Source organism: Oncorhynchus tshawytscha, linkage group LG03 (assembly GCF_018296145.1).
Source record: "Oncorhynchus tshawytscha isolate Ot180627B linkage group LG03, Otsh_v2.0, whole genome shotgun sequence".
Taxonomy (NCBI): Eukaryota; Metazoa; Chordata; class Actinopteri; order Salmoniformes; family Salmonidae; genus Oncorhynchus; species Oncorhynchus tshawytscha.
Window position 1 is genome coordinate 12,366,512 of NC_056431.1, and position 27,941 is coordinate 12,394,452.

The 27,941-nt window shown below is 46.3% G+C and overlaps 1 protein-coding gene across 1 annotated transcript; it reads left to right on the top strand.

The window, feature by feature from the left end:
* The first annotated feature begins 12,730 nt into the window (after window positions 1-12,730).
* On the top strand, window positions 12,731-26,597 carry LOC112227937 (pituitary tumor-transforming gene 1 protein-interacting protein). The gene is made up of 7 exons (XM_024392964.2): window positions 12,731-13,001; window positions 13,307-13,353; window positions 14,128-14,236; window positions 17,616-17,724; window positions 18,696-18,761; window positions 21,831-21,877; window positions 26,065-26,597. The coding sequence occupies exons 1-7, from the start codon at window positions 12,887-12,889 to the stop codon at window positions 26,112-26,114; spliced, it is 543 nt and encodes a 180-aa protein (XP_024248732.1). The 5' UTR covers window positions 12,731-12,886; the 3' UTR covers window positions 26,115-26,597.
* The last annotated feature ends 1,344 nt before the right edge of the window (window positions 26,598-27,941 follow it).

Here is a 27,941-nt window from a genome sequence, read left to right on the forward strand (position 1 = left end):
GTGACTGGCAGCTCTGTAATAACCCTACACCACAGACATACTGTAGACCGGCCTCACTGTGGCTGGCAGCTCTGTAATAACCCTACACCACAGACATACTGTAGACCGGCCTCACTGTGGCTGGCAGCTCTGTAATAACCATACACCACAGACATACTGTAGACAGGCCTCACTGTGGCTGGCAGCTCTATAATAACCCTACACCACAGACATAGACCGGCCTCACTGTGGCTGGCAGCTCTGTAATAACCCTACACCACAGACATAGACCGGCCTCACTGTGGCTGGGAGCTCTGTAATAACCCTACACCACAGACATAGACCGGCCTCACTGTGGCTGGCAGCTCTGAAATAACCCTACACCACAGACATACTGTAGACCGGCCTCACTGTGGCTGGCAGCTCTGTATTAACCCAACACCACAGACAGACCGGCCTCACTGTGGCTGGCAGCTCTGTAATAACCCACACCACAGACATAGACCGGCCTCACTGTGACTGGCAGCTCTGTAATAACCCTACACCACAGACATACTGTAGACCGGCTTCACTGTGGCTGGCAGCTCTATAATAACCCTACCCCACAGACATACTGTAGACCGGCTTCACTGTGGCAGGCAGCTCTGTAATAACCCTACACCACAGACATACTGTAGACCGGCCTCACTGTGACTGGCAGCTCTGTAATAACCCTACACCACAGACATACTGTAGACCGGCCTCACTGTGGCTGGCAGCTCTGTAATAACCCTACACCACAGACATAGACCGGCCTCACTTTGGCTGGCAGCTTTGTAATAACCCTACACCACAGACATAGACCGGCCTCACTGTGGCTGGCAGCTCTGTAATAACCCTACACCACAGACATAGACCGGCCTCACTGTGGCTGGCAGCTCTGTAATAACCCTACACCACAGACATAGACCGGCCTCACTGTGGCTGGCAGCTCTGTAATAACCCTACACCACAGACATAGACCGGCCTCACTGTGACTGGCAGCTCTGTAATAACCCTACACCACAGACATACTGTAGACCGGCCTCACTGTGGCTGGCAGCTCTGTAATAACCCTACACCACAGACATAGACCGGCCTCACTGTGGCTGGCAGCTTTGTAATAACCCTACACCACAGACATAGACCGGCCTCACTGTGGCTGGCAGCTCTGTAATAACCCCACACCACAGACATACTGTAGACCGGCCTCACTGTGGCTGGCAGCTCTGTAATAACCCTACACCACAGACATAGACCGGCCTCACTGGTGCTGGCAGCTCTGTAATAACCCTATATCAAAGACAGATACAGGCTGCCGCCCCCGCCACCCAGGGGCCTGATGGGTAGAGGCCTGTCAGAGTGTCCCTTGCTGGACGGCAATAGGAGTCAGTCAGTGTTCAGCCAGGTACAGTACCTTAGACACCAGGCTCCAGACCCACAGCAGAGCAGTCAGGATAGGTACAGTACCACAGACACCAGGCTCCAGACCCACAGTAGAGCAGGCAGGATAGGTACAGTACCTCAGACACCAGGCTCCAGACCCACAGCAGAGCAGTCAGGATAGGTACAGTACCTCAGACACCAGGCTCCAGACCCACAGCAGAGCAGGCAGGATAGGTACAGTACCTCAGACACCAGGCTCCAGACTCACAGCAGAGCAGTCAGGATAGGTACAGTACCTCAGACACCAGGCTCCAGACCCACAGCAGAGCAGGCAGGATAGGTACAGTACCTCAGACACCAGGCTCCAGACCCACAGCAGAGCAGGCAGGATAGGTACAGTACCTCAGACACCAGGCTCCAGACCCACAGCAGAGCAGTCAGGATAGGTACAGTACCTCAGACACCAGGCTCCAGACCCACAGCAGAGCAGGCAGGATAGGTACAGTACCTCAGACACCAGGCTCCAGACTCACAGCAGAGCAGTCAGGATAGGTACAGTACCTCAGACACCAGGCTCCAGACCCACAGCAGAGCAGGCAGGATAGGTACAGTACCTCAGACACCAGGCTCCAGACCCACAGCAGAGCAGTCAGGATAGGTACAGTACCTCAGACACCAGGCTCCAGACCCACAGCAGAGCAGGCAGGATAGGTACAGTACCTCAGACACCAGGCTCCAGACTCACAGCAGAGCAGTCAGGATAGGTACAGTACCTCAGACACCAGGCTCCAGACCCACAGCAGAGCAGGCAGGATAGGTACAGTACCTCAGACACCAGGCTCCAGACCCACAGCAGAGCAGTCAGGATAGGTACAGTACCTCAGACACCAGGCTCCAGACCCACAGCAGAGCAGTCAGGATAGGTACAGTACCTCAGACACCAGGCTCCAGACCCACAGCAGAGCAGGCAGGATAGGTACAGTACCTCAGACACCAGGCTCCAGACCCACAGCAGAGCAGGCAGGATAGGTACAGTACCTCAGACACCAGGCTCCAGACCCACAGCAGAGCAGGCAGGATAGGTACAGTACCTCAGACACCAGGCTCCAGACCCACAGCAGAGCAGTCAGGATAGGTACAGTACCTCAGACACCAGGCTCCAGACCCACAGCAGAGCAGGCAGGATAGGTACAGTACCTCAGACACCAGGCTCCAGACCCACAGCAGAGCAGGCAGGATAGGTACAGTACCTCAGACACCAGGCTCCAGACCCACAGCAGAGTAGGCAGGATAGGCTTGGCACTGTCATTATTATTACAGAGGGTCTCACGGGTCTCGTCTCACCTATAGTGGTGCAAGGAGAGGAAGGGAAGCTGGCAGCAATATGGCTTTTCCATTTCATGGCTGTATGTGGGTGGTTTATTATCACAGTATTATTATTATTATACAAATACACAGATCCAGAGACATATTGTATCTGTATATGACTCCGGGACAGATATATATGGCTCACAGTAGATCAGCAGTGATTGTCTCCATGTCTCCTGTTCCGGAACGGATTCATTCATTACTCCACTGAGGATATGACAGTAATGCAATTTCATATTTAATCATATATTGTCCTGTAGGTGTATAGTATGTGCTGTATAAACCACAGGAGGCTGCTGAGGGGAGGATGACTCATAATAATGGCTGGAATGGAGTGAATTAAATGGTGTAAAACACATGGTTTCCATGTGCTTGATGAGTTTGATACCATTCCAATTATTCCGTTTCAGCAATTACTATGAGCCATCCTCTCCAATTAAGGTGCTACCAACCTGTGGTATAAACATGTAGGTATTGAGGGGGAGTGGTGAACCGGATTTACTGTCTGATTTAATAACAAGAACACACACACACTGTACCACACCTTCTCCAATGCACTGCCAACTGACTTTCTTTACGCCAACCTTATATTATGTGGATAAACAACAAGTTGTCATATTCTTTTGCCTAGTTCACGTGCTAGTCGGAACTCTGAAATGTCCGACCTGCTATCTGTTTGAACGCGGCACGTGTAGAACTAGAACCAGTTAGCATGTCGGAAATGTAAGACTTTCCTAGTTCCAACTAGCGCTGCAGAAGTTAAGTCCCGAAGAAGGTCAGTTTCTGCAATACTAAAATTGAGCAGTCCACTGAACATCCAGAGCATCAAACCAGACTTTGATTAGCCTCTGCACCTCCAGTAGTCCTCTGGAGCTTTTGAATGGAGTGGAACCCTGCTCAGTCTCTATGGTTCCGGTGCACTGTTAACCTCAGGGTTCTCATTCCAAATCTCAAGACACTACAGCTGACTAGTGCTAGACCTCCGAGTTCAGGAAGTGAATTGACAAGCATTTTGGGATCCTTTGAATTTTACCATCAAGATATGTGTTGCATAAGAGCTCTGAATACATAGTGAAACCTTAGATGAGGCAGATTTACAGTTAGCCATCCAGCTATGATAAGACTGGTCAGAGTCCAGTATTCAGAGGGCGAACCAAAAATGAAACAGAGCAACCAAGCATACCTCTTAAAATGAAAACCCCCAAGGTTTCTATATGATACCCAGTAGTGGCACCTTCACCATGGTCCCTGAGGATATGAATGTCTTGTTTGTCTGTATGAATGAACAGTGCACAGTGAGATCTTCTGTCCTCCCTCCTTTACCCCACCCCTCCTACCAGGTTCTCATCAGAACAAGCTGTGCAGGGGAGACGAAGGAAGCAGTGGGAGAACAGTGAAAAAGCTTCATTAGCCTGTAGTATTTGCATGAATAACTCTTCTCAACTAGTGTCTGCCACTGTCCTCTCTCTGCCTTCATGTGACAGGCCTAGTCGACTGTGGGCACTGGCAGGTCATTCTTCAACATTTATTCTCTCTATTAATGAGAGGGAGAGAGAGAGAGAGACAGACAGACAGACAGAGAGAGAGACAGACAGACAGACAGACAGACAGACAGACAGACAGACAGACAGACAGACAGACAGACAGACAGACAGACAGACAGACAGACAGACAGACAGACAGACAGACAGACAGACAGACAGACAGACAGACAGACAGACAGACAGACAGACAGACAGAGAGACAGAGAGACACAGACAGACAGAGAGAGAGAGACAGAGAGAGAGAGAGAGAGAGAGAGAGAGAGAGAGATATTTCCATTCTAACAACCAAATTGCATAGATGTAGATTTGTTATGTGGTAGCCCTTTGTCATAAACCTGGTGCAATGTATTGCTGTAAGGTTTTGTATGCAAGACATGAAGGAAATGCACTTAATCATCCCTAGCATAGTGCACTAGAACTGTTGATCTGATCCCTGGTGTTGGAAGTGAACACGGTGAATCTGTAACAGCTACGAAGTGACAGAGATGGGCCACGTCTCCAGTATCTTTCAGATTGGTCTGGTGAACACACCCAGCCATTGGGAGAACCAATCATCCTCTTTGACGAGAGAGAAGGGAAAGGGAGAAAGAATGGGAGGAGAGGCTGTGATTCCAAGTGTAATGCTCCGGGTGTCGTGGGTGTGGAGTCAAATGCAGGAAACAGAATTTCAATGCGGTGCGTCTTTTTAATAGCGCTTAACACACCACAGGGTGCTCACAAAAGTAACGTTTCCAAACACAACAGAGCCGAAGGTTACAATGAAATAATCCCGCACAACAACCAGGCGGGCCGGCTGTCTAATAAAGACAAACTAATTAACCCTACACAGGTGCTACCACTAAACATACAAGGAGGGGGAGGAAAAACAATCAGTGGCAGCTAATAGGCCGGTGACGACGACCGCCGAGCGCCACCCGCCCGGGAAAAGGAAACACCCTCGGTCGGACTCGTGACAGTACCCCCCCCCTGACGCGCGGCTCCCGCAGCGCGCCGACACCGGCCTCGAGGTCGCCCCGGAGGACGAGGCGCAGGGCGATCCGGATGGAGGCGATGGAAATCCTTCAACATGGAGGGATCCAAGATGTCTCCCACCGGTACCCAGCACCTCTCCTCCGGACCGTACCCCTCCCAGTCCACGAGGTACTGCAGGCCCCTCACCCGGCGCCTTGAGTCCAGAATGGCCCGGATCCTGTACGCCGGGGTCCCCTCGATGTCCAGAGGGGGAGGGACCTCCGGTACCTCACTGTCCTGCAGGGGACCAGCCACCACCGGCCTGAGGAGAGACACATGAAACGAGGGGTTAATACGATAATAGGAAGGGAGTTGTAATCGATAACACACCTCGTTTATTCTCCTCAGGACTTTAAAGGGCCCTACACACTGCGGACCCAGCTTCCGGCAGGGCAAGCGGAGAGGTAGGTTTCGGGTCGAGAGCCAGACCCTGTCCCCGGTACAAACACGGGGCCTCACTGCGGTGGCGGTCAGCACTCCTCTTCTGCCGTCCACTCGCTTGTCGTAGAGAGTCCTGGACGGCCCTCCAGGTCTCCTTGGAGCGCTGTACCCATTCCTCCACCGCAGGAGCCTCGGTCTGGCTCGGATGCCATGGTGCCAGGACCGGCTGGTACCCCAACACACACTGAAAAGGGGACACGTTAGTAGAGGAGTGGCGTAGTGAGTTCTGAGCCATTTCAGCCCAGGGAATGTATCGTGCCCACTCCCCTGGCCGATCCTGGCAATACGACCGCAGAAACCTGCCCACCTCCTGGTTCACTCTCTCCACCTGCCCATTACTCTCGGGGTGATAACCGGAGGTCAGGCTGACGGAGACCCCCAAGCGTTCCATGAACGCTCTCCATACCCGAGACGTGAATTGGGGGCCCCGATCAGAAACGATGTCCTCCGGCACCCCGTAGTGCCGAAAGACATGGGTGAATAACGCCTCCGCAGTCTGTAGGGCTGTAGGGATACCGGGCAACGGGAGGAGACGGCAGGACTTAGAGAACCGATCCACAATCACTAGAACCGTGGTGTTCCCCTGAGACGGCGGAAGATCGGTCAGGAAATCTATGGACAGATGTGACCATGGCCGCTGTGGAACGGGGAGGGGTTGTAGCTTCCCTCTAGGAAGGTGCCTAGGAGCCTTACTCTGAGCGCACACTGAACAGGAGGAGACATAACCCTTAACGTCTTTAGCCAACGTAGGCCACCAATACCTCCCCCGAAGGCTCCCACTGTCCTCGTCACCCCAGGGTGACCCGAGGAGGGTAGGACGTGAGCCCACCGAATCAGTTTGTCCCGAACACCAAGCGGCACGTACCTTCGCCCCGCTGGACACTGAGGAGGCGCGGGTTCAGCCCGTAACGCCCGCTCGATGTCCGAGTCCACCTCCCATACCACTGGGGCTACCAACTTTGAGGCGGGAAGGATGGGAGTTGGTTCGGTGGACCCATCCTCCGTGTCGTAAAGGCGGGACAGTGCGTCAGCCTTTACGTTCTGGGAGCCCGGTCTATAAGACAAAGTAAACCGGAACCGGGTGAAGAAGATGGCCCACCTTGCCTGACGTGGGTTAAGTCTCCTAGCTGCCCGAATATACTCCAGATTCTGGTGGTCGGTCCAGATGAGAAAGGGGTGCTTAGCCCCCTCAAGCCAGTGTCTCCACACCTTCAGTGCCTTAACCACCGCTAGCAACTCCCGGTCCCCCACATCATAGTTACGCTCTGCTGGGCTGAGCTTCCTTGAGAAGAAAGCGCAGGGGCAGAGTTTTGGTGGCGTACCCGAGCGCTGTGATAGCACGGCACCCACCCCAGCCTCGGACGCGTCCACCTCCACTATGAATGCTAGAGAGGGGTCCGGATGCGCCAACACGGGCGCCTCAGTGAACAGCGCCTTCAACCTGTTGAATGCTCCGTCCGCCTCGGCTGACCACTGCAAACGCACCGGGCCACCCTTCAGCAGTGAGGTAATGGGAGCCGCTACCTGGCCAAAACCCCGGATAAACCTCCGGTAGTAGTTGGCAAAACCCAAAACCGCTGCACCTCCTTTACCGTGGTCGGAGTCGGCCAATTACGCACGGCACTAATGCGGTCACCCTCCATCACTACCCCCGAGGTGGAAATGCGATATCCCAGAAAAGAGACGGCTCGTTTAGAGAACACGCATTTCTCAGCCTTGACGTATAGGTCATGCTCCAGCAGTCTACCAAGCACTTTGCGCACCAGAGACACATGCGCGGTGTGAGTAGCCGAGTAGATCAGAATGTCATCGATATAAACAACCACTCCCTGCCCGCACAGGTCCCTGAGAATCTCGTCTACAAAGGATTGGAAAACGGCTGGAGCATTTTTTAACCCATACGGCATGACGAGGTACTCATAGTGGCCTGATGTAGTACTAAATGCGGTTTTCCACTCGTCTCCCTTCCGAATACGCACCAGACTATACGCGCTCCTGAGATCCAGTTTTGTGAAGAACTGCGCTCCGTGGAACGATTCCACCGCCGTAGCGATGAGAGGTAGAGGGTAACTATACCCCACTGTGATGGCGTTTAGACCTCTATAATCGATACACGGACGCAAACCTCCCTCCTTTTTCCTCACAAAAAAGAAACTCGAGGAGACGGGTGAAATGGAGGGCCGAATGTACCCCTGTCCCAGCGACTCCGTGACATATGTCTCCATTGCCAACGTCTCCTCCTGGGACAGCGGGTACACGTGACTCTTGGGAAGCGCAGCGTCTACCTGGAGATCTATCGTACAATCCCTTCCCGGTCGATAAGGTGGTAATTTAGTCGCTTTCACTTTACTGAAAGCGATTGCCAAATCGGCATACTCGGGGGGAATGCACACCGTGGAACCCTGGTCTGGACTCTCCACCGACGTGGCACCGATGGAAACTCCCAAACACCTTCCAGAACACTCCTCTGACCACCCCTGGAGAACCCCTGTCTCCACGAAATTTTAGGATTGTGCCGGGCCAACCAGGGAGTCCCCAGCACCACTGGAAACGCAGGCGAATCAATAATAAAGAAACTGATACGCTCCCTATGATTCCCCTGCGTCACCATGTCCAGTGGGACCGTGGTCTCCCCTGACCATCCCTGACCCTAATGGCCGGCTATCTAGGGAGTGCACGGGGAAGGGAGAATCTATCGGCACCAGCGGAACCCCTAACTTAAGGGCGAGTCCGCGATCCATAAAGTTCCCAGCTGCGCCTGAATCGACTAGCGCCCTATGCTGGGAAGAGGGAAAAAAGTGAAGGAAAAAAGTTAAGACAAACATGTGGCCAACAAGGGGTTCTGGGTGAGTTTGATGCTGACTCACCTGGGGTGACCGAGAAGCGTTCCGCCTGCCATCTCTACTCCCAGACGGACCCCCAGCACCGATCAGACGTGTGTCCTCTCCGACCACAGTTGGTGCAGGGAAGGCCTCCTCCTCCGGTACCCCTCGGCGCAGCCCCTCCCAACTCCATCGGAATGGGAGCGGAGGGGCTGGGTGGTGGAATGCACAGGACCCTCTCTGAACGCCCGCGGGCAGCCAGCAGATTATCCAGTCGAATGGACATGTCAATCAGCTGATCCAGTGACAGAGTGGTGTCCCGACACGCTAACTCCCGGCGGACGTCCTCTCGGAGACCACACCTGTAGTGGTCCATGAGGGCCCTGTCGTTCCACCCAGATCCGGCTGCCAAGGTCCGGAACTCCAGCGCGTAATCCTGGGCGCTCCTCCTCTCCTGCCTGAGATGAAATAGTCGTTCTCCCACCGCTCGGCCGTCTAGAGGGTGATCAAACACGGCACGGAAGCGGCGGGAAAACTCTGGGTAGTGCTCCCGTGCTGAGTCTGGGCCATTCCAGACTGCGTTCGCCCACTCCAGAGCACGACCCGTGAGGCAGGAGATGAGGACACTCACCCTCTCTGCTCCTGAGGGAGTGGGTCTGATGGTGGCCAGGTATAGCTCCAGCTGAAGCAGAAACCCCTGGCAACCCGCCGCAGCTCCATCATAAGCCTTCGGTAGCGTCAGACGGAGGGTGCTGGAGTCGGGAGATGGAGAGTCCGGAACCGTGGGTGCCGAAGGTGGAGAGAGGAGACCACTCCTCTCCCATCGGTCCATTCTCTCCATCACTTGATCCATCGCGGTTCCGATCCGATGGAGGACGGTGGTGTGGTGGAGAACCCGTTCCTCCATCGATGGGAGAGGGTTGGCTGCTGCTCCTGCTGACTCCATTCAATTTGATAGGTGCGGGATTCTGTAATGCTCCGGGTGTCGTGGGTGTGGAGTCAAATGCAGGAAACAGAATTTCAATGCTGTGCGTCTTTTTAATAGCGCTTAACACACCACAGGGTGCTCACAAAAGTAACGTTTTCAAACACAACAGAGCCGAAGGTTACAATGAAATAATCCCGCACAACAACCAGGCGGGCCGGCTGTCTAATAAAGACAAACTAATTAACCCTACACAGGTGCTACCACTAAACATACAAGGAGGGGGAGGAAAAAACAATCAGTGGCAGCTAATAGGCCGGTGACGACGACCGCCGAGCGCCACCCGCCCGGGAAAAGGAAACACCCTCGGTCGGACTCGTGACAAGAGAGCAGAAAGGGAAGAGGAATGAGGGAGAGACAGAGAAAGGAAATGAAAGTTTCTCATGGTCTGCACACTGATGACTGGAGAATCTGGTCTGGTACGGACTCTGGAACTCTGGACATTGCCAAGGCTTTACTGGCCAGTCTGAAATAACCCTGTTTCGCCCTGTCTACTATTAACACAGTTAATGCAGTTCGTTAGGGTGTTCGTCTTGTATCTAAGGCCTGTCTGGCGAGGATGTTTTTCTCAACATTATATACATAAATCAGGACTGCGTTATAGTCATTATGTCCCTGAAATTCTAAAGAAGTGAAAACCTTGTCTGAAATAAAAATAGATTCAGTCAGGTCCTCTATTATTGACACCTTTGATAAAGATGAGCAAATAAGACAGTATAAAATAAATAATACAAATAGTGAAGTATATTGCTCAAAACAATTGGAAAATTATTTTATTTTATACAAATACAATTGCTCAGAGAAAGAGATTTTGTATAACAAGTAATACTAAAAAACAAATTAAGATAGGGGTCAAAATGATTGGCACCCCTGTTTTCAGTGCACAAGCATCCTACCCATGCGAGGATAATGACACTGAGCATTTTCCTGAAATGTTTTATGAGATTTGAGAACACATTGGGAGGGATCGTAGAACATTCCTCCATACAGAATGGTCAGATGACATGATAATAGAGCTCTTTGGCCACACACACCAGTGTGGGTTCGTGGCCCTTGTTAAGGTCGAAGGCATCATGAACTTTATCAGGAACCTACCAGGACATTTTTTGCCAAAAAAACTGGTTGCCTCAGCCAGGAGGCTGACACTTGGCCGCAAGTGAAATCTTCTAACAAGACAATAACCCCAAGCACTAATCAAAATCCACGACGAAAATGGTTAATAGACTACAAAATTACAATTTTGCAATGGCCATCTCAGTCTCCAGATTTCATCCCCATTGAAAACCTGTGGTACGAATTGAAGAGGCTAGTCCAGGAGAGCCAACAAAGACTATCTATGATATAAAACATTCTAGATCCTCCTGGCTGAGATAACCAGGTTTCTTCATAAAATGTCCTGGTAGGCTACCTCGTAAAGTTCATGATGCCGTCGACCTTAACAATGCATAGATGTAAAAGATGTAAAATATATCACTAGCCACTTGAAACAATGCTACTTAATATAATGTTTACATACCCTACATTATTTATCTCACATGTATACGTATATACTGTACTCTATATCATCTACTGCATCTTTATGTAATACATGTATCACTAGCCACTTTAAACTATGCCACTTTGTTTACATACTCATCTCGTATGTATATACTGTACTCGATACCATCTACTGCATCTTGCCTATGCCGCTCTGTACCATCACTCATTCATATATCTTTATGTACATATTTTTTATCCCTTTACACTTATGTGTATAAGGTAGTTGGAATTGTTAGCTAGATTACTCGTTGGTTATTACTGCATTGTCGGAACTAGAAGCACAAGCATTTCGCTACACTCGCATTAACATCTGCTAACCATGTGTATGTGACAAATAAATAAAAAATAAATAAATAAATTTGATTTGATTTGATTTGAGGACCAGCGGAAGCAAAATATCCCCTTAACATTAAAGACGCACCACCATACTTTACTGTAGGTATCAGGTACTTTTCTACATGCTTCTGTTTTTCATTGCCCATGAACCCACACTGGTGTGTGGCCAAAGAGTTTTATTTTCATGTCATCTGACTATTCTGTATGTAGGACTGGGCTAAGATCCCTCCCAACATGTTCTCCAATCTAACAAAGCATTTTTAAAAAAGGCTCAGAATATTGAAAACAACATGGGTGCCAATAATTGTGACCCCTATCTTTTTTAGATTATTTACAAATTATGTAAAAAATTAGTCTTTCAAATTAGTCTTTCTCTGAGCAATTGTATTAGTATAAAATAATATATATATATTTTTTTTTTAAATGCATACGGTATAGCTCAGTATTTGAATGATTTATTTTATACACTATATTTGGCTGATCTTCATCAAGGATGCCAATAATTATTGACTTGACTGTATAATAATCAGCGATGCACTTCACTCACAGATATAATAAAATCCATAATTATTTATAGGCATTGGAGAGTCTATTCATTCAAAACATGTTATTACAAGGCAATTGATAGCTATTAGACACCAATTCACTCTAGAATTAGGCCTGGTTTAAACGATCTAAAGCTTTTTGGCTCTATATATTAAAGCAATTATTTTTTGCCATTGTTGTTAGGGCATCGACCTTGTAGGAATAATGAATGTGGCAGGTGCTAGTTTTGTTCTCTCTACTGTAGCACAGATGAATGTGGCAGGTGATAGTTTTGGTCTCTTTACTGTAGCACATATGTAACCCCAGAACCCTTGCTGTAGATAGCCAGGTTGGAGCTCAAGGACAGCCTTGCATCATTACCACCATGAGTTGGGGTTGACATTTAACCTGTTAATTCACCACTGTGGTGAATGCGTGCAAGGTGGGAAGGTCACCCAGATTAGACTCGAATTAGATACATATGACCTTTATCTCTCTCAATTAAATGACATCCAAAAGGCTTTATTGGCATGGAGTCTAACTACATAGAATCATATTAAATCTGACAACGGAAATGAGATCTCGCCCTTGTGAGGTCTCAATGGTAAACTGTTTTGATAGTTACCCTATTTCTATGACAAATGCAAATCATATTTTATCCCTCTGCAGGTACCAGACTGATGGTGTTGTACCGCAACCTGGTGGATAATGTGAGCACTCTCGCTTGTACTGCGCCCTGCACTGCAGTAGGTGTCAGTATGTTCTTCGTCATCTTTTTGAAAAGTATCTTCAACCTAGGGGAGAACCCGGAAGTAACTCGTTTGTTTAGATTATTTGCCAGCTTGGTCTTGGCAACTCCAGGAGTTACGTTTTTGCTTGTTTTAGAAAGTGAAAGTGTAGCTAGATAGAGTATTTCAACATAGCAGCGTAACATGAATAAAACAGAGAGAGGAATCATGAGCTCATTGCTTGTTGTTGTGACTGTAACCTGTGTCCTCGTTAGCCGAGCAGAATGTCTCAATAGTACTACGCCAACGCCATTGAATTGTAAGATACTATTCCTACGTTTTTGGCTACGAAATGTATCAACAGCATGATTCAGTGTTGTCATTGCTCGTTTCATTTATTTGTTTGTATTTTGTCACTTGTAAGGTCTCGATGGCTAGCTAGCTAACTAGAACTGAAATGCGTCATCAGCTAACGTTAGCTTGCTAGGTTAGCACAAATCATAAACTTTGAGTTGGTGTGACATGCACAATTGTAGACAGTATGGCGACTTAGCCTAGTTTTAAGCATGGCACCGCGTAGACTTACTGAATGCAAATAAGAACACACATGTCCTTTCATTTCAGCTTGCAAAGCCTTCTCAACATGTGACTCATGCATTCAAAACCCAAAGGTAAGCAGAATATTATGTAACACTTCCTATTTGTAAAGCGTATACATTATAGCCTTGGCTACTAACTATAGCACTCAGGCTATGTTCAATAAAACAATATATATATATATATATATATATATATATATATATATATATATATATATATATATATATATATATATATATATATATTAGTTAGTTTGTACCATTTTGTACAAGAGTCACATCATTGAAAGTAATGTCTGAATCCATTTAAGTTACTCTATAAATAAAGGCAGAGAATTGATAGGGACCTCACCATACGATATTATCACGATACTTAGATGCCGATACGATATATATTGGTGATTTTCATTATTCCATATGTATTGCGATTCGATGTTCCAAACATATTTCGCACCATATGTCTGCTGCAGAGGGACAAGAGAGAGCCATGAGAAAACAAGTTTTGATCAGTCATCTAAATAAAAGTGCTGTAAACAAATTGGCCTCTAATTTAAAAAGATGGAGAACACTTTGAAGGAAAAATACTGGAGTTTTGCTGTAGGTTCAGCCAACTAGTTCAAAAGTAATATAGTGATATTGTGAAAACAATGCAATATGATATATCGTCAAAAATAATATCTTGATATGTAATTATCAATTCCCCACCCCCAATCACTAATATTAATACATTAAGTTATGGACACAGTCAAGGACATGGGTGAAGTCTGGGAATAGGTGATCCTGCGCATATCAACTCTTTGAGAATTGAAGTACTAGGCTAATGATGAGTGCCTTGTCTTTTCTCAGTGCCTGTGGTGCATGACCAACGACACCTGCACAGACTACCCAGTGAGCTACATTCTGCCTCCGCCTGCAGTGTGTAAACTGTCACAGGCACGATGGGGAGTGTGTTGGGGTGAGTGAAATGAAGTTTTACACGATGGCACCTCCCATTAGATAACCTGATGTGGGTGCAGGATTTAGTCCCACCCGAGCAAGAACACACCTGATTGTACTAATCAACTTATTGTTGTGTTCGATTTAGACATGGATTAGTGTAATCAAGTGTGTTAGTGCTTTGCTAGAACAAAAGCCTGCCCTGTACCCACATCAGCCCATGGCGGGCCACATGCTTTGTTGGGTGTCTGTTCAGGTCAATATAGCAACAGTCAGATTAATACATAATAGTACATCTGAACTACTGCTGACTGGATGCTTTTTTTGTCGCATTATTCTCTGTAAACCCTAGACACTGCTGTGTGTGTAAAGCCCAGGAGGCAGGGCAGTTTCTGAGATACTGGAAAAGGGCAGGCTTGGTACTGACGATCATACCAAGCTCAAAGTCGCTTAGGTCACTTGTTTTTCCCATTGTAACATTCGAACAGTAACGGAATGCCTCTGCCTGCGTTATAGAGTAAGCCACTGCCACGTGACTCACTGTCTGTAGGAGCAATCCATTTTTGTGAACTGAGTGGTGTTCCTAATAAACTGGCTGCTGAGAAAGTATTCACATCCCTTGACTTTTCTACATTTGGTTGTGTTTGTTAAAGGCTGAGAGTTTGTCACTGGCCTACACACAATACCCCATAATGTCAATGTGTAATTATAGTGTTTAACCTGTTTTTTGAATGACCACCTCATCTCGGTACCGCACACATGCAATTATCTGTATGGTCGAGCAGTGACTTTCAAACACAGATTCAACCACAAAAACCAGGGCGATTTTCCAATGCCTCACAAAGAAGGGCAGCTATTGGTAGATGGGTCAAAATAAAATAAAAAGCAGACATTGAATATCCCTTTTGAACTTGAAGTTATTAATTACACTTTCGGTGGCGTATCAACATACCCAGTCACTATAAAGAGACAGGAGTCCTTCCTAACTCAGTTGCCTGAGAGGTCGGAAACTGTTCAGTGACTTGAAAACAGTTAGGGTTTAATGGCTGTGATAGGAAAACTGAGGATGGTTCAACAACATTGTACAGTAGTTACTCCACATACTGTCCTAATTGACGGAGTGAAAAGAAGGATGTCTGTACCGAATAAAAAAATATTCCAAAACATGCATTGTGTTTGTAACAAGGCAACAAAGTAATAGTGAAAGAAATAAGGCAAAGCAATTCACGTTTTGCCCTGAATGCAAAGTGTTGTGTTTGGGGCAAACCCAGTACAACACATTACTGGGTACCACTCCATATTTTCAAGCATAGTGGTGGCTGCATCATGTTATGGGTATGCTTGTAATCGTTAAGGCTGGGTCAGTGTTTCAGGATTTTAAAAAATAAACAGAATGGAGCTACGCACAGACAAAATCCTAGAAGAAACCCTGTCTGTCTGTTTCCACCAGACACTAGGATATGAATTCACCTTTCAGCAAGACAATAACCTAAAACACACTGAGTGTAGAAAACATTAAGAACAACGCCTTCCTAAAACATTAGGAACAAACCCTGGTTTCCCCTCAGAACAGCCTCAATTAGTCTGTGCATGGACTCTACAAGGTTTCGAAAGTGTTCCACAGGAATGCTGGACCATGTTGACTCAGATGCCTCCCACAGATGTTAAGTTGGCTGGATGTCCATTGGCTGATGGACCACCACTCTTGATTCACACAGGAAACTGTTGAGCGTGAAGAAAAAAAACCCAGCAGAGTTGCAATTCTTGACACAAACCGGTCGCCTGGCTCCTACTACCATACCCCGTTCAAACGCACTTAAGTCTTTTCTCCTGCCCTTTCTTCATCTGAATGGTGCACATACACAATCCATGTCTCCAATTGTCTCAAGGCTTAAAATATATTCTTTAACCTGTCTCCTCCCCTTCATCTACACTGATTTGAAGTGGATTTATCAAGTCAAATCAATAAGGGATCATAGCTTTCACCCGGTCGGACTATGTATTCCTAATGTTTTATACACTCAGTGTACACTGGAGTTGCTTACCAAGACAACATTGAATGTTCCTGAGTGGCCCAGTTACAGCTTAAATCTTATGGCAAGACTTAAATGGCTGTCTAGCAATGATCAACAACCAACTTAACAGAGCTTGAATAATTTTTTAAAAGAATAATGTGCAAATATTGTACAATCCAGGTGTGCAGTATGGAAACATGATTAAAGTGACCAGTGTTCATTGACTATGTACATAAGGCAGCAGTCTGTAAGGTGCAGGGTAGAGTACTTAGTGGTAGCTGGCAAGTAACAGTGACTAAGGTTCAGGGTAGGTTACTGGGCGGAGGCCGGCTAGTGGTGACTATTTGACAGTCTGATGGCCTGGAGATAGAAGCTGTTTTTCATTCTCTCGATCCCAGCTTTGATGCACCTGTATTGTCTCTGCCTTCTAGATGGTAGCGGGGTGACCAGGCTGTGGCTCGTTCAGGCCTAGTAGATGTCAGTCAGCCAGCCTGCCCCCTCTGGCTGTTCTGTGTTGATTAGAGCCACCCCACTGACTGATCCACACAAACACACACACACACTGTGGCTGCCTGCTGGAGCTGCCTGCTGGGGTTCTGATCATAGGCCTCTGGGCCACAGATGACAACAGCATGGGGTGTCTGGCTGGTTTCTGAGCATGAGGTTAGATTCCAGGGCTAGATACTAAGGAATAACATACATTCCACAGTGTTATGATCATTTTCATAATAAAAGAAGAGATCTATCATTGTGTTTTGGAAAAAAATCTCCCTGCCACAAATATTGGCATATTTAATTGAGAATGCAATGTTTTATGACATGAGAATCTGGAAACAACCATCTTTGTCCAAACGAGTTACTAATCAGTTTAAAAAGCCTTCTGAACTTGTGACTCATGCATTCAAAACCTAAAGGTAAGAAGAATATTATGATACAATTCTTGACCAACATTTCTTGACCAACAAAAATCTTGACATAAAATCCCACTTGTAATTTGAAAAACACACCAGCAGGTCGCAGTATTGTCCAACAAAGGTGCATTGTTGAATTTGTAGTCTGAGTGCCAAAACTGAGCCTTTCATATCGCTCAATCACAGGCTGGTACTGCTCAGGCTTATTAAATAATACTGCATATCTGACTTTCTCAACTAATCAGCATCAGTGCAGTCTGTGCACCCCTCATTTGGATCGGTTTGATTCCTCATGGGTTTATTAGTCATATACCTACATATTGATAGAATAAATGCATAATCACATTAATAATTAAATGTTCTCTTCATCCTTGATAAAGGATAGTGTGTTGTGAAATTCACTTAAAATTAAAATAACTTTGAAGCATGTTATTTGTTCATATCTTGACCCTTGACCTTTTCTCTGTTCCAGTGAACTTCGAGGCCCTGATCATCGCCATGGCAGTGTTAGGCGGGACCATTATCATCAGCATCACAGTCTTTTGCTGCTGCTGTTGTTGCTGCAAGAAACGTCAATCAGGGTAAGACAGGAAGTGATGTCACCAAATTGCCCTGTCTAGCCTAATGCTAAGGCAAACTTGCAAAGAATGGCAAGGGCTTTATCAGTCAGTCTTGTTCATAATCCTAGGAAAACCTCCACACTAACCATGTCTTTCAATACCTCAGACTCCTCATAAATGTGCTGATATTCCGCATATCCTTTGTGTTACATCCAACATCAGATTATTCCAAATGCAAATCTCTATTAACATACACAGTCCATGTACAGTGGTTATACTCTTTTATTAAAACAGGTAGGTGCTGGATGCTGATCCTGCCCTGCTTGTTATGCAACGCTAGGAGGAAGGAAGAAGAAACTGTCACTACAAAGTGGAATGTTTTAAAACGGCATGTCAATCAAATGCTTGCTGGCCTGACACCCTGATTGGCAGCCATTTAAATGCAGCCGCTCTGTGCAGCTCAATCAATCTATCCTAACTAAACATGAAGGCCATGAAGATGAAACAACATGTCTGTCCAAAATGAAATTCCACACAGTTCATATTTCTCACCTCCCAATCATTGGAATGCCTCTGCATATATTGGCATAATGATTTGTTCCATTTTAAGATTACATCCAATTAACAAAGATGACACCTCTCTCATTTCCCCAGCAGAACCTCTCACCTGTCAGAACCTTTCCCCTTTCCAAGCTTACACAACAGCAGCCTCACTTTTCGCGTTAAACACAAGCAGCAGAATGACAGAATACAGGATTGCTTCTTGTTGGCAGCATCTATGCAAAGTTAAGAGCAACAGCTGTTCTATACAACAGATCTTGCAGTGTTATTGTTGACAAGGAATACAAAGTCTCATTTCCAATTGGAGACAAAGTATATAATATACTGTACAAGGAAAGTGTGTTCTCAGACCAATCTGCTGGTGTGTCTATGTCTGTAGAACGTGGTGTTTCAAGGTGATTGTAACACTGCCTGTGTCTCTGTCTCACCAGGCCAGACAGAGATGAGGAGAGGTTTGCCAGGAAGAGAGAGGAGATCAGACAGCGTGCTGATGAACGGTACGGATTCATTAGTTATCGCACCCTCTGCTTCACACTGGCTTTCAAACCACTACTAAAGGATGCCCCATTTTATCAACACAATGATTTGTGTGAGCCCACACTGTTAGTTGCTTAGATTTTTGGGGAGGTGCTTGTATCTGTTTCAATTATCGAAACCACTTCCCACAGCTACCTAGTCAGATTCAGAGTTTTCTACTCTGTTGTTGGTGATCATCTATGGAGACGTTCTCTGTCAGGGTTGGGGATTTGAACAGTTGGTGAGCTGTGCCTGCGGCTCTTCAAGCAGCACCGTCCCCAGGAGAAATACTGTGTGTGTGTGTGTGTGTGTGTGTCAAAACACCAACCGAGAGGATTGTAATCCCTGATTCCAGCTCTTAGTCTTCAGCAGCTGCACTTTGATAAGTGTGTGTTGAATATAGAACGTGCTACTACATAGTGTAGTGGTAGAAATGGGGTTCTGAGCCACTCTTCCCCCTACACTGAATCACTCCCTTTACATAAATGTTTCAGCCTTTCTTTACATTTCTCCCCGCCTGTCATCCACCGAGTATAGCTTGATGTGTTGTTTAACGTAGTGAGCAGTCAGTCATGCAGAAAGACAGTCGGTACAGTAAGTTTATCATGTCACGTGCTGCGTGGTGTACTGGGGAGTCTTGGCTCACTGTGTGTTTCTGAATTAAACCAACCTCTGTGAACCTTCTATCAAGCCAGGGAATGTAGAGTATATTCACTCAGTCAGTTCCTGGTGTGGATCAAACCACCATAGTCTGTGTTCGTGTACTGATCTACATAGACAGTGTTGGTGTTCTGATGGGAACAGAGGACCCAGGCCTGTTTTCGGCACCATGGGAGAGGAGGGAACCTCTAGAGAGTTTACAGCACATCCCCAGAGTCTGCAGATGGAGAGGTTAGGGCACAGCTAAGAGCTCTGGGCCCTCTGTCATCTGAGCTACAGATGGGGAACATTCTATAGAACAACTAAACAGACATAAGTTACCACATCCCCACCATCTAGACTCCACCGACTTTTACTGTATCTCTATGTTGGGGAATGTCCCATTGAAATACACAGGGTTTAGGTTATCAAACCAAGGGGTTTTGGGAGGTCTAAGACGGCGTTAGAGAGCGAGTTTAGAAAGACAGAGTGCACTTGAGTCTTTGAGATTGTATTCATCCCTTTCGCTCTTTTTCATTTTCTACCGGTCGCTCACTTGTTGCCTTCGTGCATGGTTATGTGGGAGTCAGTCAGCTGAGCGGGAGGGAGGTGGGGGAGACAGATGGTGGTCAGGATCAGCCTCTGCTCCTCTGCCTCTCAGCCTGCCTGCCTCCACTGGTTGCTGCTCCCCAGATCACTACCTGGCATTAAAGAGCGCAGACTGATTTACAACGTATTTCTTTGTGTGGGACTGCCACTGGGGACCCAGTGAATTTACGTCCCTGGAGGGGCCAACAAAACAATCACAACCACCTCCCCTCCCTGCCTCCTTTGTGTCCCCCATAAAGTTAGAGCGATGGCTGGGTGGCAGGCTCCTCAGCCTGCCCTGTGCTCGTATTTCACCTACTGCTGGCCATGTCGGTGTAAAACACAGCGTCTTGTTGTTTACGAGCCTCTATCAGGGGCCGTGAGGAGATAAACAATGACACTAAAGCTGCCTTAAATAATGTCAGATGTCTAAAGGCTTAATGCTGCCACTTTAAGGCATGGCGGCTTCGTTCAGCAAGATTGAGGGTGGAGGCAACTTTTGGTTGGTAGAGGACAGATATAGATGCCACTTTAAGGCATGGCAGCTTCGTTCAGCAAGATGGAGGGTGGAGGCAACTTTTGGTTGGTAGAGGACAGATATAGATGCCACTTTTGTTATTGATTGCTTTTGACAACCATATTTCATATCTCCACGACTGCATTCCATTAGTTGACTTGATAAGGTATTTGCAGCTTGGGCAAAGTTCTTCCATTAAGCGGGGCTCCTCTGAGGAGGCTGGGGGAGTGTGGTGCAGCAACTGTGAAGTGTCACTGGTGAGAAAGCTCAGGTGCTAAAAGCAGCAGTGTGAAACAACATGTAACAAGTTTAGCAGAAACACACACTGACTGAGTACGTTTACATGCACAATAATAATTGGATATTAAAGTGATTATGGCATTAGGCCAAGTATGGCAATAGTCATGTAAACACCTTATCCTGCTTAGCTTAATCAGCATACCGTCTACATCGAAGTAAGCATACGCCGATTATAACACCTAGTTTTCTACGCAATCTCTGGAATTATTAGGGCATGTAAACAGCTTAATCTGTGTTCCATCGGTGTAATTGATCTGCACATGTGCCAGCACCGGTAGCACAAGCCTCCCTCTTATGCACGAGTGACGTGAGTTTGAACAAATTGAACGTATGCTTTTTACATATAAACTTTATATGTCCTCAGAATCAAATAGTCTTCGGAAAAAATAACATGGTCGCTGTGGTAGAATTTTATTTTGTTTGGCGATTTTCTGCATTTATCAAATGTCTCGTTCAGATGTGTCCATGTAAGGATTATTTGGGAAATCGTTCTTCTTGCAAGACATGTCAACGTTTAAAACAAACTATTATATTAATCTGACTATCCTCAATAATCATATGATTGTGTGCATAGAACAGTGCTCACTGACTGGTGGTTTATCAAGCATGAGGCTTGTATTCACAATCTCCTTCATTACCCAGAAGTACTGACTGAGAAGACTTTATAAATCCTACATTACCCAGAAGTACTGACTGAGAAGACTTTATAAATCCTACATTACCCAGAAGTACTGACTGAGAAGACTTTATAAATCCTACATTACCCAGAAGTACTGACTGAGAAGACTTTATAAATCCTACATTACCCAGAAGTACTGACTGAGAAGACTTTATAAATCCTACATTACCCAGAAGTACTGACTGAGAAGACTTTATAAATAATTTCCTAATGTTCATTATCCTGCGCTGTGTTCTTCTGTTAGCGGGTTATTACATGTTCCAGTGTTGCTGATTGTCATGTTACTGTGTGATAGAACATGACTAGTGTTGTCCTCTACTCTGACAGGAAGGTGGAGAGGAAGGTGAGGCATGATGACATCCGCAAGAAGTATGGTACGTATCTCCCTCGCTACATGTATAGAAGTTAAATATCATTATTTTAGCTATTTTTTTTTAGGATCCACATGAACTGTTTCCATAGCATCAGCTACTCTTCCTGGGGTCCACACAAAACATGAAACGTGATACAGAACAGCTCAAGGACAGAACTACATAAATGTATACAATGTTATGTCTCAACTTTTTACTAGCAACTTATCGTGGATCTAATATGAACCAAGGACTCCCTCTAACCTCTTATGCAATTAGACCCAAGATACACCTCCTCATATAACCTGACCCAATGACCTTGCTCTACTTCACCTGATATGAAAGTCTTCTGAGACTGTACATTTACAAGCCTCTTACTGTTCTGTGACCTGATGTGCTTAACTTGGGCATAATGGGATGAGCATTCAGCGTTCATTGTCCTCGATCCATAGGGCCGTCCATTTCCATATTTTCTAGGGTGTTGCTTATTGAATTTCCATCCTCGGTCACGTTAATGCATTATTCAGCGTAGTGAACGTGTCCCAAAGCAAGCCAACACAGCCCACATATTGGTTACTCTACCTCAAGTCTCTCGAAATCAATTCTTACACGATGCGTCACACTTTGGATGTCAGATACTGGGCATCTCATTACCGTCTGAATGTTAGTACAGGTCAGCACAACACACACAGATCCCCATGTTGAAACATTGATACAGAAACACAGGCCAACTCGGTCTCAGGTCATATCTTGATTCGGAATACTTTAACAACCCGTAAGGCTTGGTTAGCTGATTTATTCAGTATGCCAGACAGTGTAGGAGAGGGGAGGGAGCAGAGAGGTGAGGTGACTAGGAATGAACAGCAGTCTGTAGGGCAGAGGGCTCCCTGGGGTGAATAGGAATGATGGGACATATGAGCACTGCAGTCAGTCCCAAGGTTGACTGAAATGTGGGTGCGATTCCCAGACTTCCTGCTTATTCCCTTCTTATTCCAGGAATTATCCAACGGAGGTTTTTCGAAAACGTAGAAATTTTGGGAAAGTCACTGGCATTTTTCAGTCTATAGGAATTATGGGAGTTATGAGACAAGCTGGGTAGAGTGTCCCTGGGGTCTGATACTGTGACCTCTGCTCTATGCTAGGCCTCTGACCCTGGGACTGGAGGGGGGTTGTATGAAGACATCTGCTTCTGGTTAAGTGTGAGAGGGGGGTAGCACAACTCTAAAGCTCTCTGAAAAGTGACTAGAGAGCACATGGAAAGACAGGAACCCCCATTGCTCCATATTCCCAGTGAATATTTCTGTTATTGACGCGTTGTCAAGTTTGAGATCTTTCCGTACATTGCCTTCACGTTCTCGAGGTGTGTGAATGTGTTAACATGGTTCTGTACTATTGGTTGCAGTTCCACATCAATTGTGATTTTCTTTATGGACAATATGACAGAGTGATGGATGGTGGTCTCCTTCACATGCCTCCTGCTTACTGACGTCTATGTACATTAGGGACCGCTTGGCATTTGTCTGCTACTCAAACAAGGTGTGTGTGTGTGTGTGTGTGTGTGTGTACGAGTAGGTTCTGCTTAATGTCTGAGTGAAGTCAACTCAACGTCTGTTGCATTTCATGAGGACCAGACTCACAAAGTGTAAATCTCTACATGTGTGTGCCTTTTCACTCAGTCAATTCTCAGAGATTAAACAACACCTAGTGACCTGCACCACATTCCCATCTCGGCAGCCTCTGTACAACCCCTTGGCAGCCTCTGTACAACCCCTTGGCAGCCTCTGTACAACCCTTTGGCAGCCTCTGTACAACCCCTTGGCAGCCTCTGGACAACCCTTTGGCAGCCTCTGTACAACCCCTTGGCAGCCTCTGTACAACCCCTTGGCAGCCTCTGTACAACCCCTTGGCAGCCTCTGTACAACCCCTTGGCAGCCTCTGGACAACCCTTTGGCAGCCTCTGTACAACCCCTTGGCAGCCTCTGGACAACCCCTTGGCAGCCTCTGGACAACCCTTTGGCAGCCTCTGTACAACCCCTTGGCAGCCTCTGTACAACCCCTTGGCAGCCTCTGGACAACCCCTTGGCAGCCTCTGGACAACCCTTTGGCAGCCTCTGTACAACCCCTTGGCAGCCTCTGGACAACCCCTTGGCAGCCTCTGGACAACCCTTTGGCAGCCTCTGGACAACCCTTTGGCAGCCACTGGACAACCCCTTGGCAGCCTCTGGACAACCCCTTGGCAGCCTCTGGACAACCCCTTGGCAGCCTCTGGACAACCCCTTGGCAGCCTCTGGACAACCCCTTGGCAGCCTCTGTACAACCCCTTGGCAGCCTCTGTACAACTCTTTGGCAGCCTCTGTACAACCCTTTGGCAGCCTCTGTACAACCTCTTTGGCAGCCTCTACAACCTCTTTGGCAGCCTCTGTACAACCTCTTTGGCAGCCTCTGTACAACCCCTTGGCAGCCTCTGGACAACCCTTTGGCAGCCTCTGTACAACCCTTTGGCAGCCTCTGGACAACCCCTTGGCAGCCTCTGGACAACCCCTTGGCAGCCTCTGGACAACCCCTTGGCAGCCTCTGGACAACTCTTTGGCAGCCTCTGTACAACCCTTTGGCAGCCTCTGTACAACCTCTTTGGCAGCCTCTGTACAACCTCTTTGGCAGCCTCTGTACAACCTCTTTGGCAGCCTCTGTACAACCTCTTTGGCAGCCTCTGTACAACCTCTTTGGCAGCCTCTGTACAACCTCTTTGGCAGCCTCTGTACAACCTCTTTGGCAGCCCCTTGTACAACCCCTTTGGCAGCCTCTGTACAACCCCTTTGGCAGCCTCTGTACAACCTCTTTGGCAGCCTCTGTACAACCTCTTTGGCAGCCTCTGTACAACCTCTTTGGCAGCCTCTGTACAACCTCTTTGGCAGCCTCTGTACAACCTCTTTGGCAGCCTCTGTACAACCTCTTTGGCAGCCTCTGTACAACCTCTTTGGCAGCCTCTGTACAACCTCTTTGGCAGCCTCTGTACAACCTCTTTGGCAGCCTCTGTACAACCTCTTTGGCAGCCTCTGTACAACCTCTTTGGCAGCCTCTGTACAACCTCTTTGGCAGCCTCTGTACAACCTCTTTGGCAGCCTCTGGACAACCCCTAGACAATGTAGCTATATAGAATACTACAATGGATATGAACCTTCTTATGATGGGATACATTTTTGCCGTTTTGTCAGGGAGTTGGTCAATCATGGTTTGCCAGTGCTGTGATAAGATATTGTGTAAAATAATGAATTTGAATCATTTATCTGCACTGTATGTTTGTTTGTTAGCTAGCCAGGCCGTTTTAGAGGAATGATTCCATTAGTGTTTTACCTTAACTACCAATTTGCCAACATTGCCATTCGAACAATGCAGTCAATCCACATCATACACTGGCTGATATCAGTTGATGATTAGGTCTTAGACAAGTTGTAAATGCAACAAGTACTGATTGTATCATTAGGGCTCCCGAGTGGCGCCTCTTACTGTATTAATGCCCATGATTTTGGAATTAGAGGGAGTCCTTGGTTCATATTAGATTCACGATAAGTTGCTAGTAAAAAGTTGAGACATACCATTGTATCCAGGCTATCACATCCGGCCGTGATTGGGAGTCCCAAAAGGCAGCACACAATTGGCCCAGCGTCGTCCAGGTTTATGTGTAGGCCGTCAATGTAAATAAGAATTTGTTCTTAACTGACTTGCCTAGTTAAATTCAAAAAATACAAATATCATATAGTTTTCCAAGATAACAAAACATTTGACATTTGTGGTCTGTTTGTTAATATTTTAGAGGCTATTTAAACATAACATTTGTATAAACCCCATTACAAACTGTATTTATAATTCTGACAGTATTTTAGGTAGACAATTTTATTACACAATTTCCGATATCACATCCCATACTTTTTTCCTGCATATGTAAAGTCAGGATGATGCCTCTACTGCCATTCATTCCAATTAGACTCGTTTGGATTTTTCCCTGGCCAATATGGTTGCCATTTTGACCACATTCTGGAACTTTGAGGGTTAATGACTCTAGTAATTTAATAGGATCTCTATGCTCCAGGTAGCCTCTGTACAACCCCTACACAGCTCAGTCATAACGCAACAGCTTCTAATCACTGTTTTTCAATGTTCCCCATCTTTCCTTTTTATTTCTCTCTCTCTCTCTCTCTTTGTTTTTACAGGTCTTGTCCCTGACTCTGACCACCCATACAGCAAGTTTGAAAATGAGTAAACCAGAAACCTGTGTGAGAGTGAAGAGAAGTTGTTCAGATGGCTCTACTCTGCTCCATCCTTCTTTGGACTGACTATCATCCTGTCCTGCTGACTGTTTTAGCTTAGAGAGCAGAGACACCCTACTCTGAGAGACACACAAACACCTATCTATCAGACCGGTCTATCATCATGACTCATCTAAATCAACCCTTTGCCTATAATTATTAAATGCAGTTTTTATTCATTCATTTTAGGTTTTGAATGAAAATGATTTACAGTTTGAGAAAATGTTACATTTGTTACATTAAGAAGTTTGAGGAAGTCTGTAATATTTAGTTTGCTGTTGGAGACATGGCACTGAGTGGAGCTTCTTAACTTTCTGCACATTCTTTGTATTTTTGTGAAATCTGATTTAAAGAGCCTTTGTTTTAAATTACTGTAATATCTGTGAGTTCGTTTGCGCTTTGTATATATTTCATAAACCAAGAACATAATAATCTGATACATGTCCTAATAAAATGTTTCTTTCAACGTAAAATGTAAAATTTTAGCGACTTAACAACAAGCCTAAGATCACCATGCACAATGCCGAGTGGTGTAAAGCTCACTGCCATTGGTCTCTAAAGCAGTGGAAACGCATTCTCTGGAGTGATGAATCACTCACCATCTGGCAGTCTGACAGATTAATATGAGTTTGGGGGATGCTAGGAGCATGCTATCTACCTGAATGCTTGTTGACAACTTTAAAGTTTGGTGGAGGAGGAATAATGGTCTGAGGCTGTTTTTCATTGTTCATTCTAGGCCCCTTGGTTTCAGTGAAGGGAAATCTTAATGCTACAGCATACAATGACATTCAAGACGATTCTGTGCTTCCAACTTTGTGGCAACAGTTTGGGGGAAGGCCCTTTCCTGTTTCAGCATGATTAATTCCCTCGTGCACAAAGCGAGGACCATACAGAAATGGTTCATCAAGATTGGTGTGGAAGAACTTGATTGGCTTGCACAAAGCCCATCAAACACCTTTGGGAGGAATTGGAAAGCTGACTGCGAGCCAGGCCTAATCGCCCAACATCAGCGCCCGACCTCACAAATGCTCTTGTGGCTGAATGGAAGCAAGTCCCCGCAGAAATGTTCCAACATCTAGTGGAAAGCCTTCCCAGCAGCAACTCTGTATTAATGCCCATGATTTTGGAATTAGATGTTTGACACCCATGTGTCCCAGCCTCTCCACCCCTTCTTATTCATAACCACACCCCAATCTACCAGATGTCTGGATGGGGTTGCCAATTTACTGCCCTGTATAGCCATTCGACATCTTAATGGCAGCGCTGCAATAGAAAGTTTGGTCATTAAAGGGATACTTCAGGATTTAGGCAATGATGCCCTATATCTACTTCCACTGAGTCAGATGAACTCGTAGATACCATTTTTATGTCTGTGTCCGGTATGAAGGATGTTGGAGGTAGTTTCACTAGCAGATACCCATAGACTTCCAGTCATTGCGCTAATACTACAATGAACAAAGATAAAAAACTTTACATGTAAGTGTTGGTCTCATGTTTCATGACCGGAAATAAAACATCCCAGAAATGTTCCATATGCACAAAAAGCTTATTTCTCTGTGCACAAATTTAGGCAGGTATAAGCTATACACAATTATCAAATTTGCATTTTATCGATGGCAATTTGAATGCAGAGATACCATGATGAGATTCTGAGGCCCATTGTCATGCCATTCATTGCCACCTTAACCTCATGTTTCAGAATGGTAATGCATGGCCCCAAGTTGCAAGGATCCATACACAATTCCTTGAAGCTGAAAATGTTCTCGTTCTTCCATGACCTG